Source organism: Ruditapes philippinarum, unplaced genomic scaffold, assembly GCF_026571515.1.
Source record: "Ruditapes philippinarum isolate M1 unplaced genomic scaffold, ASM2657151v2 ctg1591_1_1_1_1, whole genome shotgun sequence".
Lineage (NCBI taxonomy): Eukaryota > Metazoa > Mollusca > Bivalvia > Venerida > Veneridae > Ruditapes > Ruditapes philippinarum.
Window position 1 is genome coordinate 59,881 of NW_026853943.1, and position 19,086 is coordinate 78,966.

General features: G+C 30.1%; 1 protein-coding gene across 1 annotated transcript; it reads right to left on the minus strand.

The window, feature by feature from the left end:
• Nucleotides 1-4,352: 4,352 nt before the first annotated feature.
• On the minus strand, nt 4,353-18,271 carry LOC132738462 (uncharacterized). Its single transcript, XM_060725965.1, has 6 exons — nt 11,309-18,271; nt 10,586-10,797; nt 8,510-8,660; nt 8,141-8,232; nt 6,888-7,904; nt 4,353-6,369 (listed from the first exon to the last, which is right to left on the minus strand). Exons 1-6 carry the CDS (start codon nt 11,448-11,450, stop codon nt 6,061-6,063), a joined length of 1,923 nt encoding a protein of 640 aa, XP_060581948.1. The 5' UTR covers nt 11,451-18,271; the 3' UTR covers nt 4,353-6,060.
• Nucleotides 18,272-19,086: the final 815 nt, after the last annotated feature.

Sequence of the window (19,086 nt, forward strand, 5' to 3'; positions counted from 1 at the left end):
TTTTGCGCTGCAATTAAATGATACTGAACTGTCACTACACATTTTACTATTATTTAAGTTCACACACAAACGACAATCTTTGTTACATTTACAAAGAGCTGCTGACACCATTGATAAGATTTAAAATATTTTAATTCCCATGTTTCTGCTAATTTTTGTTAATGCTTAATATCAACTAAATCTCGAATCGTTATCCGTAACTTATAGTCAATAATACTGTTTATATTTATACTTCCACGACACCAGGCATATCTGATTGGTCATTATTAATAAGTATGTTTAACAGTATATAGAGAGAATAGAAATATCTTATTGATTGATTCTCTTGATCTTCTTTCATAACACATACTCTTGAGGAGGCAGGCGATATATTCAAACTATGAGCCGAATAATTTATTCATAATACAGATATCATGGTGTTTGAAGGTCTGAAAACTATTCGTATTTATCTGTCATTGTAATTCGTTCATGTTTTTGTGTAGGAAATAAATTTCAGTATTTTCTGGAGCAAAGTATTTATCCGAGACTAAAGATTTTGGTATCTTTGTCTGTATTTGTGGCATTCAAAATGGATAATAGAAAGTTAATATCAAGCATTGTCTATTGTTGCGAAACCAGTCAAAAACTTTGAATTAATTTAAATTTTATGCCCCCCCCCCAAAAAAAAAAAAACAAAAAAAAAAAACAACAACAACAACAAAAAAACACACACACGAAAACAATTAAATGTAAAAAAGACAGCTAATTGGACATTCTTGAAATTGGCATGAATTCTTGAATTGGCATGTCGGTTATTGAATCGTGAAGTTCTGGTGTATCCTGTACTCTCATGAAGATGAACCATATCGGTATATTTCAGATGTGATTTTGTTTTGGTTTGGGTTGATATTCTCTATGGTAGAAGCAATGCATGCAATTAGTTATTTTTTCGAGGAATGCCATATACCTTTGAATAATGCTTTTGCAACTGGTTATCTGCTTGTGTTACATGCTTTTGAAAATTTGAATTATTTTATTTTAACCCTTTTGTTAGATCCCCCATGCCCTTGCTCAAATATTTCTGTAAATATGTGCCTGCCTTGACAACATATCGGAAACAACAACAAAACAACTCCGACAAAAACATCAGTCCCACGCACGTACGAACTCATGTAACATTTATATTCAAGAATTTAAATGAATTCATCCAGAGGTTAATATGTGTAACTTATTTTGGTCAAATTCTATTTTTCTATTGGTTGACTTGATTGAAATTATTCGATTAGTTAAGAACCTGTTATCAGTTATTTTGACCAATCAATCTTATAGTTATCATTTCTATGACGACCAAAATGTGTATAAATTTCAGTTGATTTTTCAAATTTCTTGTCTTGGGGACTTGTCGCAAATAGCGAAAGCATTTTTTTCTTTTCATAAAAAGTTGTGCTCCGTTGATTTTTATATGTTACTAGTATATGTTTATTTTGTTTAACACATCGCAGATAACGACACGCCTGATTTATTCTAGTTTATGGTCTATTTCACATAATTATGTACTAAGTCAAATTGCTCCGTCATTTGTATAGTTTTATTTATCATGATTTTAATAAGTTTTACATGGTTCAAGGACTTCATACTTTTCAGTGCTTATGGTGGATTTTTATGATGTAAATCGCGGCACGGGCAGCCTACAATTACAAAGATTAAAATGATTGATTATTATAAATTGTATTTGGATTATCGTGAGTAAATTTAAATTTGTAGTGAATGTTTCTTAAGTAAAATAAAGTGATTATTTGAAAGTGTGTTTTAGTAAGAAAAAGAAAATTAAAAAATATTACTTAAATGTTTGTTGGGAAAAAAAAAACAAGAATCTTCACGACAGAACTGGCCGACAGGTCAGTTCACTTCAAAACAATTTAGAGTTTTGACCTTTTTCAGAACATAGATAGGTTTGACACTACTTCGATCTTTTTGATTTTTAAACTTAGAATTTTGATACTTGTTAATCAACTAATTAATCTAAAAATAGAATTCTGCAAAAAACTTTGCAATTTATACATGTAAAATAAATCTCTGTTATTAATCTGTGTTGAATTCATAAGGGTTATGGTTTACTTAGAGTTAACAGAAGGGAAGGTAGCATCTCACCCACCCTAGAGAATGAAAGCAATCTATTTGTCCAAATATTCACAATGAGCAATAGACATTATAGAAAATATTTATAACACAGTAACTGCCATCGTTCTTAAATGTTTTGTAAGTGTTTGGTACAACTGTATTATATATTCTCTCAATGTAAAACTTACAGCCATAGTGCTGATATGAAAATCTATCTTTTACAGAAATCAGACATAAGATCATATGAAGTATCAAAAATATTTTTGTCATATTTTTTCCTATGTTCAATGACAAATTTTTTATACAATAGTCATAAAAAAAGATGCGACTCCAAAATGTGCCTAAACATTATAAATTACATTGTAACAGACGATGTGCGGCAAAAGCCTTATAAAAGGTAATCTCTGCATTGATCAGTGATATTTCCCACCTGGTTGCACATTTAGTTTAGATATGACATAGGATATCCAGTCCTGGGCCCAATACGGTACTCGTAACATTTCTTTTGCAAATACAAGTAGTCATCTTAGAAAGCGCCTTTCAATTTGTTACATACTTCTTACAGACTTCTTACAAATTTATTTTTAATTAAAGTTGGTCACCCGAAGGGAATACTTGATTAAAATAGATTCATATATATTTGGTTTTGATGTACAGCATATATTTGTCGCTCCTTTTAAAATCTATTTCAGTTGTTATCTTGGGATCAAATTTGATTAACCTCTACTCAGTGGCAAATAGTAAGAAATGATGGAGTTGAGGAATATGACAAGCAACATAACATTGTGAACTTATACTTCATGTATTAGATCGTGTCCTTGTGATTTAGTTCAAACCGACATGTGGATCATTTGGAATTACAAAGCACAGCAGAATTGCAAAAGAAAATACGTGCCTCTGACAATTCATTACATTGAAACCTAAGTTATCCAGTTAAACCTGCAAAGAGGATCATTTGAAATTACATTTCACACAATGAAAACTACGAAATTCGTCAGATTAGAAACCCTAAAACTTGACCAGAGCATAACCGTTTAAATGGTGGCATCATAAAGATTATTTCATTAATAATCTATGCATTGTTTTTTTTTTTGACAAATTCATTTGTTATTTGGGAAAAACAATCATCTTATAACAATAAACATAAACTGTTCAATTATGTCAAGGTCACGTTTTCTTTTTTAGTGACTCTGTCTTTTTCCGATATAAATCATATATTTGCATGTAAAAGTGTCTAGTGGGCTGATATGTATGCATTTGGTAACAAAGAGCCTTTTACATTAAAATGATTGCAATTGTTTGTTCAGATTGAGAATTATACATATTTATTTTAGATTTGAAAATGTCTTTGTTTCAGAAAAAGAAGAAACAGAAGTAAACATGAAGTTTCAAATCTCCTTAATCTTCTCTTATTAATGATTACAACTAATCAAAAGCATGCCCATTGATCATGTGCACAATATATATCTTTCTGAGTAGACCATATTTTGTAAGTCATATCTATATATTAATCTGTTCAAACAATTTATTTTCTTAGAGCATTTCCTGCTTTTGCTTCATTTATTCTTTATCAAGATGCTTATAAATCTAAATCATCTTGTAATCAAATCAGGCAGATGATATTTCAAACAGTAACTTACAAATGTCGCAGTTATATGTCAATGTGTCGACGTACATATTATTTCAATAAAAATTCAATGAACAGTAGAATGGAAACACGATTCACCGTCTTTGCTTTAGGCAGACATAATCTTAATTGTGTCAATTGTTGGTCTGAGCCTTTGTATTTAACGCATTAAATAACATAGGACCTTCTTCTCTGCGTTATGATTGTCGCGTAGGAATTATATTTACTCTAGTAGTCTATTACTGTAATAGACTAATGAACAAATGTCGCTTAAAAAGCGTAAATAACAACGAAAAGATAATATAAATTTGAATACACCTATTGTTTTTTGTTTTGACTGAGTTAGCTGAAAATTTGTGAAGTGGCAAACTTAGGCCAAACAATACATTTTACTAGGAAATTTAATTGTTCATTTCTCAATATGTTGATACATTAAAACAACAATCGATAAACAATGTTCAATTTATTTTAATCACTGTAATCAAGACAATGACAATATTTTGTCAATCTTGTCATGTTACTTAAAAGCTAAAACATTTATGTCTTATACCACGGATTTATATTACAATATAAATCCGTGCTTATACAAACGGAATGATAAGAATAGAGAAAATCATCTTTCTGTTGCAAATAACGATCTAAAAAATGATTAATTGATATACATATTTAATATATTTTAATCAATATGATTGTAAAAAAAATAAAAAAAATAAACTTTTAATTTGCTTACTTAAAGTAAAATTCTTAGAAATACACTGGGATTGTGACAATTGTTTTCAAACTGAAAAGGAATAAATAAGTTGAATTGACACATTCTAAACACAAATGCAAATTAATGCTTATTATTGACTTCAATCAAACCATATGTACATATATACTGATTTTATGTGTTCATATAATTTGGATGATTTTGAAAACAACAAAATGATGTCTTTATTAAAACATATTTTTTCTGGACATAACTGTTTTGATTGAATGTTTACTGATAATTTTTATATTCAAATAAATAGTTTTCAGTTTGACCCATTAAGAGAAAATTATATAGTAAATCACCGCTATTTCTTAACAATATACGTTTTTAAATGATAGAATTATTCAATCTCATATTAAAACAAAGACGATCGTATAAAATTCAATAACTTTGATTTGACAAAATTAAGGTTAGTATCATAATTATCATTTCTGGAACTCCATATCTTTGTGTCTATTATATATAATTGTCAATCAGTTTCAACATCATAATGAAAGCTTCTAATGAAACATATAAACAAGTCCAATTAATAGCCTTGAATGAGTACAAAATTGCTACAAGAGAAAAAAAGCTATTCAAAAATGGCTACAAGAGAAAAGACTATTTTGTAATGCAACATATGATTAAAAGTATTGTTTGAGATAATTTACTGATCGTATTTATTAATTCTTCTCGTCTCTACAAATATATATTAAGCTGTCATTCCAGTCAATTATCATTACTTTATCGGCAATACTAGTAAACTAAACAAGTATCAAATATAAACATAACGTTAAATATTTTTCTACGAAATAGCAAAAGCATGAAAATGTATATGATATATACAGATGAAAAGGAAAGAACGTTTAACAAAGAATATGGGAATATTAATGTTTTTGTCAGCAATGTGAAAAATACACAACATACATGTTTTAGTTTGTTCATACAGCTAAATAAATATAAGATATAACTAGATATTAAATTCAATCAAATAAAACACATAAATAGCCTACATACAGTGTTTGTTCTAAGAAATATACTTCTCTTGTTTTCTCATTGAGTATTGTACTTGTATATTTGTAACATAAGCTTATTGCAGTGTCTCGAATTCAACATGTTTCTTAAATATTTTCAAAATGTTTTCAGTGATTATGAAAAAGTACATTTTGTTACTTGTCAAAATTAGTCTAAGTCAAACCGAATCCGTGAATTCAAAGGTTAGTTTCCTTTTTAGTCTTAGATTGTACAGTAAAAAGTGCGTATGTTTTCCGAGCAATTCTACCTACACAGTTTAGTTCACCTCCGTTGCATACTGAGCAAAACAGTCCCTTTTAAAAACTGAAATAGTAATTTCATCATGCCCCTAAAGTTTATTTTCCCAAACTGGTATTATTAAACCGTTTTAAAAATACATGACTTGTATACATTATGTTCCAAATGAAATTGTGTAGTTAGCTCTTGTCCAAACGAAAACATACATCAACTCAGAAAATGTTAAAGAACATAAAGACTTGAGAATGACATGTAAATATCTATCAAAATTGTTAGAAACAGACCAGTTCTAAGAACACATCAAAGTTTCGAAATTCATTGTTCATAAGTGTCAATTAAGCCTCAAAACAATTTGATCGAATTCGTGCAGATTGACAATGACATGGGAACTTTCCTGTATGGCTGTTCGCAAATCAGCTATAGTAGCTGCCTGCCCTTTTTGTTTTCTCCATTCCTTAAGCATTTCGAACGTTGCTTCTTTTGCCTCTCCTTTGCGGTTCTTTTCAATTTGATCTAACAATGGCGCTGGTATTCCCTCGCTCAGGAAAAACATATTAGTATTCTTGCCAAATAAGTTAGAAACTTCTGCCAAAAATGCATCGCTGATTGGTTTATTTATTTTTCTTTCAACTTCTTGGATCTGAACCATAAACATGAGACATGCCGAAATAAGATTAAAATATTTAAAAATATTTAGTTGCTTATAGTTATGACGGCTCTAACAAAAACAAAACTGTTTGTGTTTTTCAGATAAATGGGGGACACCTAACATAAATAGTTATTGAAAGACAAACATGTTGAGGGGCTGTGTTGTTTTGTCACTTCAATGAGCATAGTACATATAACATCCAATTTGCTTTGGAAAGCAACTGAAACATCACTTTTCTAATTTAAGTTTTTTATGGTAATTTTAAACTAAACAAAGGTATCACAATACGTTGCTCATAACACTATAGTTCAAAACATTAATTTAAAAAATGGACTGATTAAAAAAACAACGAGTTTCAAAAAATATTAACTAAATGCATGAAACGTACATGAATTCATAGCAAATAGGAAAGTATTTTTCTTAAATCAATCATTTTATTCTTCTTTTGTACTACTTTCCTACATTTATTTTAACTGTAAATTATTAAGTAAAATTTTTTTTAACATTACCTGTGTAGAAAACCAAGGAGATACTTCTCTTGTAACAAATCTATTATTCTCCTCAAACACATTTTCCCATTCATTTCCTTCTTCCTCTATAACACTCTTTATTTCTTGATTCCCTCTAATTTTGAAAAAGTGACATTCTAAATTCTTTTCGTTGCTTGGTCCTTTTCCCAAGTGTTTCAGTTCGTTTTCAAAAGATTTTCGCAGTTCCTGATATTCTCTATTTATGTTTGTATCCTTTGAACTGGTTTCAATATTCAAGTCCAGCAAATAAACTTTCGCTACATGAAAGTGTACGAAAAGTCTGTGTGATTTTTTACAAAATATAAGAGAATTTTTGATTTGAGTATTATATGGCCCACTACATAAAATGTTCCAGCCTTTGCTTAAGAGAATAGTGTACATCTTCCCTATTACGAAGGCTGGTATTATATCGACATTGACGGTCATTCGGAGAGCATTGGCATGAGGAGAATACATTTTACAATCAAAAGCTGGCATTCTGTTTGAATATATGAACGGAAGCATATAAAGCGTATCATTTTGTGAATCATCTTCTACAAAAATAAAACCTGTCTCGATTAGAGCATCCGTTAGACGCTCCTTGCTTGCAGATATGTTAATATATCTATAAAATCTATACAACTTTAAAATACAATCTATAGACGAAACTGATTTGAACATCTCGGCTAAGATGCTCTTAAATTTGTTAATGAGCGTATCTGGCTTGCACACAAATTCTTCGTCATTTGATTTGAATAGTATTAACTGCTTTCTTCTGACTAGCCATTCAATTTCTTTTTTATCACATTCCTCAAGAGGACAAAAAAGTTGACCGGATGCAAACATGTTTTTGCATGATTTCGGACAGTTTGCATAGCTTAAAGTCATCTCCTTAAGCATGTCCTTCATCTTACGACACATTTCTGAAACGGGACACCATTCAAAATGACTGTGTCTAGTAAAATATGTTTTTCTGATAGCGGAAGGAAAATGACCTTCTATGTTCTCTTCGTCTACCTAAATAAAATATACAATCTTTGTTACAAATAAATATGACAAAATCTTTTTCATATTTGTGAATATATCCCCAATATATAACATTTAAGGAAATTTACAGATTAATTTGTCAATTTTGGAAATTTCTACGGTCCACCATTTTAATGAATAGTAAAGCAATGTCTGCATAATTATAATGTTGTATGTATTACAAAATAAAAGTTTGCTAAGGTCAGGAGTCAAACATATATGCTTACCGCTGAGTTGGTATCAACTAACAGCAATTTAGACTTGGCTTCTTCCAACGATGCAAGAACTCCCAATTCTTTGACAAAACCTTTATAACGCTCTGGACAAAATTAAAATATTCTTACATAATCAAGAACAACATCATTGGAACATAAACATGCGTGTCGTGCTGTAAGCATTTCTTACTATGATTCTATTAACATATATACACTACACTGCTATAAGCAATACTGTCAATATTTCTATAAGAAGTACTTTGAGAAGAAGTGCCGACAACAAATAAATTATACTCAATGTTTTGATTATAAGGTTGGCATTGATTTATTTAAGTATATTATAGATATGATATAAAGCAAAGAAGTAAGATATTTAGTTACCAATACTAAATGTGCTACTGTCTATAGCGAGCAGGATCAACGCGGGCCAGGTAAATAATGTAAATATAAATGGTGCAAGATCATCATTTATACCACTCTCTTCTTCTATAACTATTGCATTCATGTCAACTTTCATCTCCCTTTCATTTTGCTGAAATCATGAAATTGTACTGTGGTGATAATTTATCAAAAAAAAAAAAACAACAAGGAAAGTGTTTTTCAAATTTATGTTCATTTTCACAAGACATTTGCTCTTTCACACGATAATTTAAAAATTTGGCGGATGACTTATCGTTAGATACGACAATTGCTTCAATTTTAAAGAAAGACCGTCTTCGAAATATTTTGTGATACATGTATAAATGATGACTTTACAATTTTTTCTGCGTCTGCACATTTCTGCGTTCAATAATTTTGTTAAGATGTAAATTAAAATACTATAACACAAAACAAAAAATAAAGAAGAATAAAAACAACAATAAAGTTATTAGTATAGACAATTTTACAACGACAAGAGGTAGCATTTCGAGCATGCCCATTCGAGTTTTCAAAGCAGTGGACCTTGTCGTTACAGGGTCTACTAAGTGAATAAATATTCGTAAAAAAATACCACTTTTCTCGAGTCAAGCGTTAAAACACTATTTGTCTGATTACATTGCAGATTCATTTTAACATTAGTTTGGACATTTTTCTTTTCGTTGATATAATGTCCAAAGCCTTAGCCAAAGCAAAAAGTTTGGGATATTTTCGCGTGGCGTGGTCGTATTTTGGACCGGCGATTTGTTCTTTCTGTATATAAAGTGTAAAAATTTTCATAAAAAATCTCAATTGTTTCGAGCCAACTGTTAATACCATTTGTCAATTTTTCGATTAGTTGTGGGTGTCGTCTTTAGGTTATTTATAAATTATTGTTAAACGTACCATTTTCTCGAGCCAGCCGTTTACACACAATTTCCAGATTCACTATTCGATTAGTTTGTGGAGGATCTTCTTAACAGCAATTTAAGACCCAAAGCCCTCTTACCCTCAGAAGACTTGCGCATAGAGTGCTCTTTTTTTCCCCTTTGACCAGCGATTTGTTTTTTTTTTGTACAAATAAAGTATTACAAATTTCGTAAAAAAACACCATATTCTCGAGCTAACCGTTAAAAACGTGTTTTCTTATTCCGTTGCGAATTCATTTTTTCATTGTTTTTGAGGGTCTTCTTTACAACAATTTAAGGCCAAAAGCCCTAACACTAGCAATACGTCGGGGATATTTCCGCGGGGCATGTTCGCTTTTTTGACCGGTGATTTCTTGTTACTCTTAGAAAGTATCTACATATTCGTAAATTAACACTATTTGTCTGATTATATTGCATATTTGTTTTTCCATTATTCTGGAACATCATAAATTTCAAAGTCATAACCGAAGCAAAATGTTCTGGAAATTTCCGTGTGGCATGGTAGTTTCTTGTCTTGAGATTTTTCTTTCTGTATATTAAAGAATATACATATTCAAAAGATCTAAATTAAAACACCATTTGTCTGATTCCGTTACAGATTCGAATCTATTTTAGTTTTGAAGAAATCTTCTATACAGTAATATAAAGTACAAAGCAATATCCCAAGCACACGTTTAGGAAAATTTCAGCATGGCATGGTCGTTTTTTGAGCATTCATTTTATTTTTTATATGAATTTTTCAAGAACAATCAAGTAGACCTCTTTTCTTGCTAATAAATACATTTCCACAATTTTACAAAATTATCTTAATAATTTTTAAGTCCGAGAGAATTCTTTAAATATTTTTTTGCCATATATCTTTAGGGTAATCTTGGCCACAAACTTTAAAGGCATTTCTTGAAGTTTTAAAAAGCTTTTTAGTATATTTTCATACTTTTTACCTTCAAGTGACTCGGAATTCTTTATTAAGTTTTACTACATTTCTATGTAAGGCGATGATGTTTTGTTAACGCAGATTGCACATACGCGATAAAATACTACATCCAGTCGAATTTTCATAGCAACGGTCCTCGTCGTAAAACGGGCTTTACATCGCATGAAAGAGAGGAAATTTATAATAAATTTATCTTACTTCCCCTTCGTTTCGCCGATGTTGATCGCCAGTTACAAAAAAGCTTGTTGTGTCATTGCTCTCAGGTGATCTACCAAGTGGTGAAAGACGCTCCTTTCCGACAGATGAATGTGCCTCGACATCATTACCAAATGCTTCGCCGTGTGCATAGTTTTCCAAATCTTTGTCGTTTTCGATCTGAGCCTCTTTCTGATAGTCCATAGACAACACATCTGGACAAAATATTAAATTCTTTAGAAATATATTTTCAGAAATACATTATTTATAAATTTCAGGTGCGTGGTTGTAGAACAACTTCGATTCTAGATTTAATGAGCAAGAAAAGAAGCCTGATAAGCCTGAGTGATTAATTACAAAGCTTTTTGAACAAATTTATATATATACTTGTACGGCTGTCGACGGTTGAACGGCTATCTGCCCATTTGATTGTACGGTGTGTACACAGATGAACTATCTTTTTATTTAGGGGATATTGTTAAGCATATTATAATGATTATTATATAACATTCTTGAAATGAAATGTTTAATATAAGAAACCATAATTTTTTTGACCGGTTTAAAAATATTTATTAAAAAATTTCGAACCGTGTAAAGAATACAAAAGCATATCTTTTTCTTCATCAGAACAAAATTGATTTGAGTAAAATGTCATTTAGTACGAAAAGACTAATTTGCAATTTTAAAATCAAAGCTGAAAATCTTTCTTATATATGCAATTCATACCCTCTAATAAAGATGCGACTGAGATCACTGTCCACATGTTTTGTAGAACACAAGGTCTTCTAGTTTGTCGTTCAACACATGTCTGTACATTTGATTTATCTCCTAAGATATACACTTGTGTGACTGTATATTGACTGTCCATTTTAACTTCTCAAGTGCTTAATGTCTCTTTAGGTGAACTCTTGATATACAATATACAATAAATCTTAAAAAAGAAAATTGATACGTAAAAATGTTGTTGAAATGGTCATGATAACATTTAAAAACGAGAGAACATGGTAATGAGAGATAGATGATAACGCATGCCAGAAAAAACAGTATCATACATTGTGGATAAGTAGACGCTCTTTGTAATCAAAGCATTATGAGTACGAAATTAAATTGTTGGGTAAGGTCATACATATTGTCGTATAATTTGTAATGTTATACACACACACACCGACATTTAGCTGCATATCTTTTTATACTTTACATTTAAATGGTCTTTGCTGAAGTGTTCAAGAATTTCGTAATTGGCACAGAATAATATTGGGAACTTTTGTTTGTTATTCTTGAATATGTGATGTATAGCGTATCAACTTAGTGGCGTGACAATTACGAAAAATTAACCTTTTTAGGCTCAACCCGGAACCATTTTTAACAAAACATGTCATATACCAAAATGTTCCCAAATGTTAATAGGTTCCGAAACTGCCGGCATAAATTGGCATATATGGTGGCGAACATAGAAATCCAAGATGATGTCGAAAATGGCCGCCAAAAAAAATGAAAATTACCACTTACCCAATAATAATTAATTTTAAGCAGATTTAACAGATAATACACTTAAAAAGAAAAAAATCAATGTCATATTTTAACGTAAAGGATGATTTCTTGTAATATTAGCCATAGTAAATCAGTAAATTTTCGTCTTTTTTCGTCAAAATTTCCTGTCACGGTCTGTAAAATATGTTTACATTGATATTAGATGCTAAAAGTGTATGACTGTGTGACATGTATTTGATACAAAATGCATGAAAAGAACAAATACATCTGTTTTTACTTCCTAAAATTAAGTAATAGAAAGTAAGTTGTTTTTTTTATTGTTGGCAGCCATCTTGGACACCATCTTTGACTTCTCTTTTCGCCAATATTTATGCCGGCAGTTTACTATAAATATTTTGGATCATTTTGGTATATGACATGCCTTGCTTAACAAAAATGGGTCCGAGTTCAAGTTTCTGAATTGCTTGATTGTCACCTTACCATATCCTTTGTGCATTTTTCTAAAATGTGATAGATTTTAAGGTCAATATGTTACGCTATGCAATTTTAAAGCAAATGACATGAACATAAAAACAGAAAGCATGTATGTACAGCTAGAAGTTAAACCATTTCACATGATAATAACCAGAAACGGTCGCTATGAAAGTTATATCTAGGAAGAAAGAAAAATATATACGCACGATTTATATCGATAAAATACAATGTATTGTTTAAAGAAATATTTTGCCAACAATGTAAATTTCAATGAAGTAAACGACTGACACTAAAAACTGATTCAGACCATAATGCATGACTAAACGACATAAACATAGCAGAAAATAACCTACAAAATGTTGCAAAATTTGTCAAACAAAAATGAATATTCAAATCATGCATTATATCACCACTAACGTGTACCCAAAAAGATAAATGAGTTTCAAACAGGCCCAAAACATGGTATGTTTAAACACCTTATTGTCACTAAACTTAAAATTATTATAGACATTAGCCACCATTACGTGTAAGCGTTAGATACGGGGCAATTTGTACAGATACGTTTGATATAAAATTGATATTGATAAGATAAATTATAAATATAGAAGTTTCTTGGTACGCTATCTTTTGCACACAGAGTGTTATGATTATGGAACTGACATAAGAATTGAAAATAGACACAACTCATCATGATGAGGTGTCTTTAGATAAAGACCAATATATGTAGATAAAATGTATAGAAGTAACCATTGATTAAACAATGCTCGAGGTAGTGAAGTTACATTTTATATCATGCGCATGATTGAGGTAAAAATATCATTTGAAAATTGTTTTCGCGTTAGAATTGTTAAGGACATTGTTTATTTGCATACCTTTGATAAAGAGATAAAAATGTACAAAGGTTCAAATAATAATATTATTTTAAAATAGAAACAAGTCAGCAACACACGTAAGATTAGAGAAAAGTAAAATTGAAAGCATACCGATAGAATGGTAAAAACATTCTATAGAAAATGTTAGATTTTTTTTTCAGTTAAAAATTCATGTTTTATCATACACTGACAACATTCATAGTTATGTAGTATTTTCGTGTGTGGAACAGTGCTCAGTTGCTGTTAGCTATGCAGTGAACGTTATTTTTTCATAATAGTTTAAAGCAAAGAAAATGGTTAATTGTTTTAAGTTGATACTCTTTGCACAAATCGTTTTAAGATTATGACATTGAAAAAAAGTCACAACGTCATGTGTACCAATAAGATTAAAGAGAACGGTATGACTTTTGTATAGATATAATCAATGTTAAGTTAACATTAATAAGATAATGTTCCTTGTACAGTGTGTATACATTGAAGCATTCGCATTTTTTATTTTTAAATATATATAATATATAAAATTATGAAATTTCGTTGAATTGTTCAGTCATTCTAGAAGTTAACACATGTACAGATGAACACAATTAAAACTGTATTTGTACGTGTCGGATTAAAGCCATGCTATGTTATTTGACAGTTGCCATTAACACTAACTGGGACATTTGTATATGACCCATTAATAGCTAACAAGCCTAAAATTGAATGTAGTGGAAAAAAACAAGTTTAACTTATTTTTTATGACAAATTTTCTTTATATTTGTTGCGCAAATAATATATATAATTTCAAATAATCATAGCGATAACCTATGCTTATTTTAAAATATATGTCATCGTTTGATAATTCGTTAACATTTAATAAAGGTAGACATTTTGTAAGCATTTGATAACTTATCATTACACATAAAAGGACTTTTAAGCTGATAAAGGTGACGTGATGTGTACTAAAAATATATTGACCAGCTAAAAAGTACATATTTGTTTTATCATATAATTTATAAATAATTTTTATTGAATACGTATGCGATGTTTCTAAATTCATTTTCATACAAAAATTTATAGTTGATGATTTAGAATAAAGTGTTTTTATCAGTACAATATAAATATGTTTGGTTTAATCATACGTACTGTCGTATAATTCATAATCTCACACACACGCCGACATTTAGCTGCATATTTTTTATAGTTGACAATTAAATGGTCTTTGTTGAAATGCTACAGAATTCAGGGAATTGGCATAGAATAAAATCTGAAAATTGTGTTTGTTTTTCGTGAATATGCCAAACAAAAAACCGAGAAAGTATTCACAATATTTGCTCTCTTCTTATTGTGATGTACATGTATAGCGTACTTAATAGGGTGACAATTACGAAAAACTAACCTAGTAAAGGCTCTACCCGGACCCATTTAAACAAGACATGTCATATACCAAAATGTTCCCAATTGTGTATAGGTGGTAAAACTGACGGCATAAATTGTCATAAATGGTGGTGAATAGAGAAATCAAAGATGGCGTCTAAGATCGCCGCCAAAGTTATGAATATTACCACTTACTCACTATTACTTTATTGTAAACAGACTAAAAGAATGCAACAATTATAAAGAAAAATTTCAATGGCACAGTTTTTACGTAAAGGATGGTTTCTTGTTATATAAACCATATTTAATCAAGGATGGTTTCTTGTAATATAAACCATAGTTAATCAATTATTTTTCCTCTTTTTTCGTTAAAATTTTCTGTCATGGTCTGTAAAAAATAATGTGATAGGGCAAGTATGTTACGCTGTGCAATTTTAAAACGGATGATATGAAAATAAGAACAGAAAGAATGTATGTACAGCTAGAAATTAAACCATTTTACATGATTATGACCAGAAACGATCGCTATGAAAGTTATATCTAGGAGGAAAGGAAAATATATACGCACGATTAAACGAACAATATTGATCAAATACAATGTAATGTTTATAGAAATGATTTGCCAACAATGTAAATATCAATGTAGTAAGCGATTGACATTGAAAACTGATTCACATCATAATGAATGACTTAACGACTCAAACATAGCAGAAGAAATACTGAAAATGTTGCAAAGTTTGGCAAACAAACTTGAATATTCAAATCATGCATTATATTACCATTTACCTGTACCCAAGAAAGGTAAAATGAGTTTTAAAGAGACACAAGACATGGTATAATTTAACAACTTGTTGTTACTAAAATTGATCAAAATTATTACAGACATAAGCAATCATGACGTGACGTGTTAGATACAGGGCAATTTGTACAGGTACGTTTAGTATAAAGTTAAAAGTGATAAGATAATATTCCTGTTATATATTGAAGTTTCTTGGTACGGTATCTTTTAAACATATTGTTTTAAGATTATGAAACTGACATAAGAATTGAAAATAGACACAACTCATCATGAGGTGTTCTTTCGATATAGAACAAAATGTGAAGATAAAATGTATAAAAGTAACCATTGATAAAAATCTTCCTGGTACAGTGACGTTACATTTTATTTATATCATGCGCATAATTGAGATAAATATATCATTTGAAACTATTTTAAAGTTCGAATTGTTTAGGAAATTGTTTATTGACATACCTTTGATAAAGAGATAAAAGTGTGCAAAGGTTCAAATGTAAATGTTTTAAAATAGAAAAAAGTCAGCAACTCATGTAAGATTAGAGAAAAGTGAATTTGAAAGCGTATCGATAATTTTTTTTAAATGTTATGGTTTAAACATTCTGCAGATAATGTTAGATTTTCTTTTCTGTTAAAAATCAATGTTTTATCCTCCACTGACATTTATAATTATGTAATATTTTAATGTGTGGAACAGTGCTCATTTGCTGTTACCATTGCAGTGAACGTTTTTTGATAATAATTTAAAGCAAACAAAATTGTTTTTTGTTTCAAGTTGATATTCAATGGTTTGTCATAAAAACTTTGAAGAACAAGCAACAACAACAACAACGACTTGAAGATAGATGGTACAATTTTATCATGGAGTGTGCATATGTTCTTACAACAATGCAGGGGCGTGCCTCGGCTTATTTTGAGTATACGCCGAGTTCAGGTCTTTGGCCGAATGGTAGCCAGAGACTAACATCAGCTATTACAAGGGATTAAGGGGATATATAAGCGATGAAATGACATTTAATTGCACTAATATTGTCTTTATAGTTATGAAAAAAAAGTACATGTATTGAATGTAAGAGAAAAGTCTATAAGTGTGTACTGTCTTAAACAGTTCGGTTTAAGTTTCCTTTTTAACAAGTTTATTTCCTTGTTATTTTTTGTTGTTGTTTCATCATAGCGTAACATGAAATACAATCAAGGACAATATGCTTTAAATGATCTGCATTTCGATAATATGTTTTAGTGAAACAATATCTTAAATTGTATCCATAACTAAAACATAGTTGTTTTTATTCCGATCATTTAGGTTTTTTAAAACTATGTTTAAATGCGTGACATGTTAATGCGTCAACGTTGAGGAAAATAATTATAGTCTTTAACAGTTTTTTATCAACTCTTCTCTTTCAATTTTAATTCGAAATATTTAAGTTATTTCATCACGTAGTCTGCAAAGGTTCAAAAGGATCATTACGTAGTTAAAGAAGTTTTTGGGTGTTTTTTCATATAGACTTTCAGGCAAAATTAAAACAGTTCAATAGAATTTCTTAAAACTTGGCATGTTGTTAGAATATAGGAACACTTTAAGCAAAATTTGGGGGTCACTGCTTATCTGTCCCTGAATTTGGATTTTTGCTTCAGTATCAGATAATTCACAATGAATGTAAACAATACCTATTGTTTTACTTATTTTATATTGTTTACTTCTGTTTGAGTGAATGTGCAAAATTTCATTAAGGAATAAAGAGTGGATTCTCTTTTTTCACCTTCTTTTCTAAAACTGTGACATAATTCAGATGTAAAGACATACCTGTTCGAATAAGTTATCTGCCTTTGAAATGAGTAAAAAAGTAAGTAAAAAGTAAGTATAATACTCTGTACAAGGGAAGATAGCTCAGAAGTGAGACCGTCGACCCCAAATTTGTTTCGCCCAAAATATTTCTATTATCATATTCTAACAACATGCTAAATTTATAGAAATTCTATTAAACATGTTTAATTTTGTCTGTATGTCTTAATGAAAACTCCGAAAAACGTCCTTAAAAGCCTAACGCACATAAAACATGTTATCTTAAGTCAGCGAAAATATAAGAATAGACTTACCCTGGAATTAAGAATATTCTATGCTTTTCCTTGCTAATCCAGGGGAACAAACAAACATTTACAGCTCCGAAAATAAGCGCATAAGGTTGACTAATATATTGTAACAAGTAGTGCACTGTGAAGTTATAAATGTAAAATTGTGTTTGTACCGGGGGATTTGCTAGAAAAAACCGGGTTTCGGATGTTATGACGTGTATACATTGTTCTCGTTGAATATGTGGCTATGTTTATATATATATATGAGACTACGTATAATGAAAAATATCTCATTGTTTACAGAAATATGCAATTTATTTTATATATTCAATTAAATAAACGTTTTATTTAATTTACCCATGAAATATGGTGCTATATCAGTCAAATATATTTCATATTTTTTAAAAATAAATATGAATTATAAATTTGAAAGTGGGCGGAGTCAAAACTCGTAATTATTTTAAGGAACTTCTTTCGCCATTTTGTTTGAAAAATCTGATAAATACAAAACAACTTTTGTTGAATTTCGTTTTGAAAACTATCTAGAATGATAGAAAATGATCTAACAAAGAAAATAAATCTGAACACCAATATCTTTAATTCAGTTATTAATTGCAAACTCCCCGCAGCGGTTTCTTCCCCTGATCAGTACATTAACCACTGCCACCACAAGTCGTCAGAGAGCCGAATATATTTTTTTCACTTTTAATTTTAAAATAGAATACTTTATTATTTTAGTTTTCTTTCATTAAGTTGTTATTCTTAATGTACTGTAAAAAATATACGTATAAAAATTATCTTGTAAACATAACGAAAGGTATTTTCATTGTGACACCGTATGTATAGTAAACAATGACTGAAGTTAGGCAGTTATTAAACGATTGCGCAAAGGATTTTGGTACGACACTTGTTTGAAAGTGTAAACAAATTGAGAACATATTTTTATCTGGAAAGGATGTAATTATAAATCTGCCAGTTGGATATGGGATCGATCCCATAGGATATCCTTGGTGTTCTGAAACTGGCCGCCATGTTTTTGTCACATGATACAACTATCGTCACGTGATTTCAGTGGTGGCAGTGGTTAAAGTAGCAAAGCGTGACGTAACCGCTGTGAGGAGTTTGTGTACAATTGCAGTTGCTTAGCAAGCAAGGGTGTTCGTTACCATTACTCTTTGATAATGAAAGTAAATAAAAAAGATTTTTTTTTTGTTTTTCGTGAAATGTGGTATATATATTCGCTCCCGGCTTGTGAATATATGTGGATGTGGCATTTTATCATGTTTCGTGAAAATATATTCCATATTTCACGAAAAAAAAACACAAAAAAATATCCTCTCAAGAAAAACTTTCTGCAGTGGTATATTTTGCAAATACTCTTTTTACGGTCAAATAAACAAAAATTGAGTATGGTTTGTGACGATAGATGTTCGCTGCAAAGATCT

Bases quoted from the DNA above. Each gene is read 5' to 3' on its own strand.
- LOC132738462 (XM_060725965.1), bottom strand. From the start codon at position 11,450: ATGGACAGTCAATATACAGTCACACAAGTGTATATCTTAGGAGATAAA. The intron at 8,233-8,509 runs GTAACTAAATAT...AATTTTGTCCAG, and splicing joins CAGTAGCACATTTAGTATTG to AGCGTTATAAAGGTTTTGTC. The intron at 7,905-8,140 runs GTAAGCATATAT...TATTTTATTTAG, and splicing joins TAGTTGATACCAACTCAGCG to GTAGACGAAGAGAACATAGA.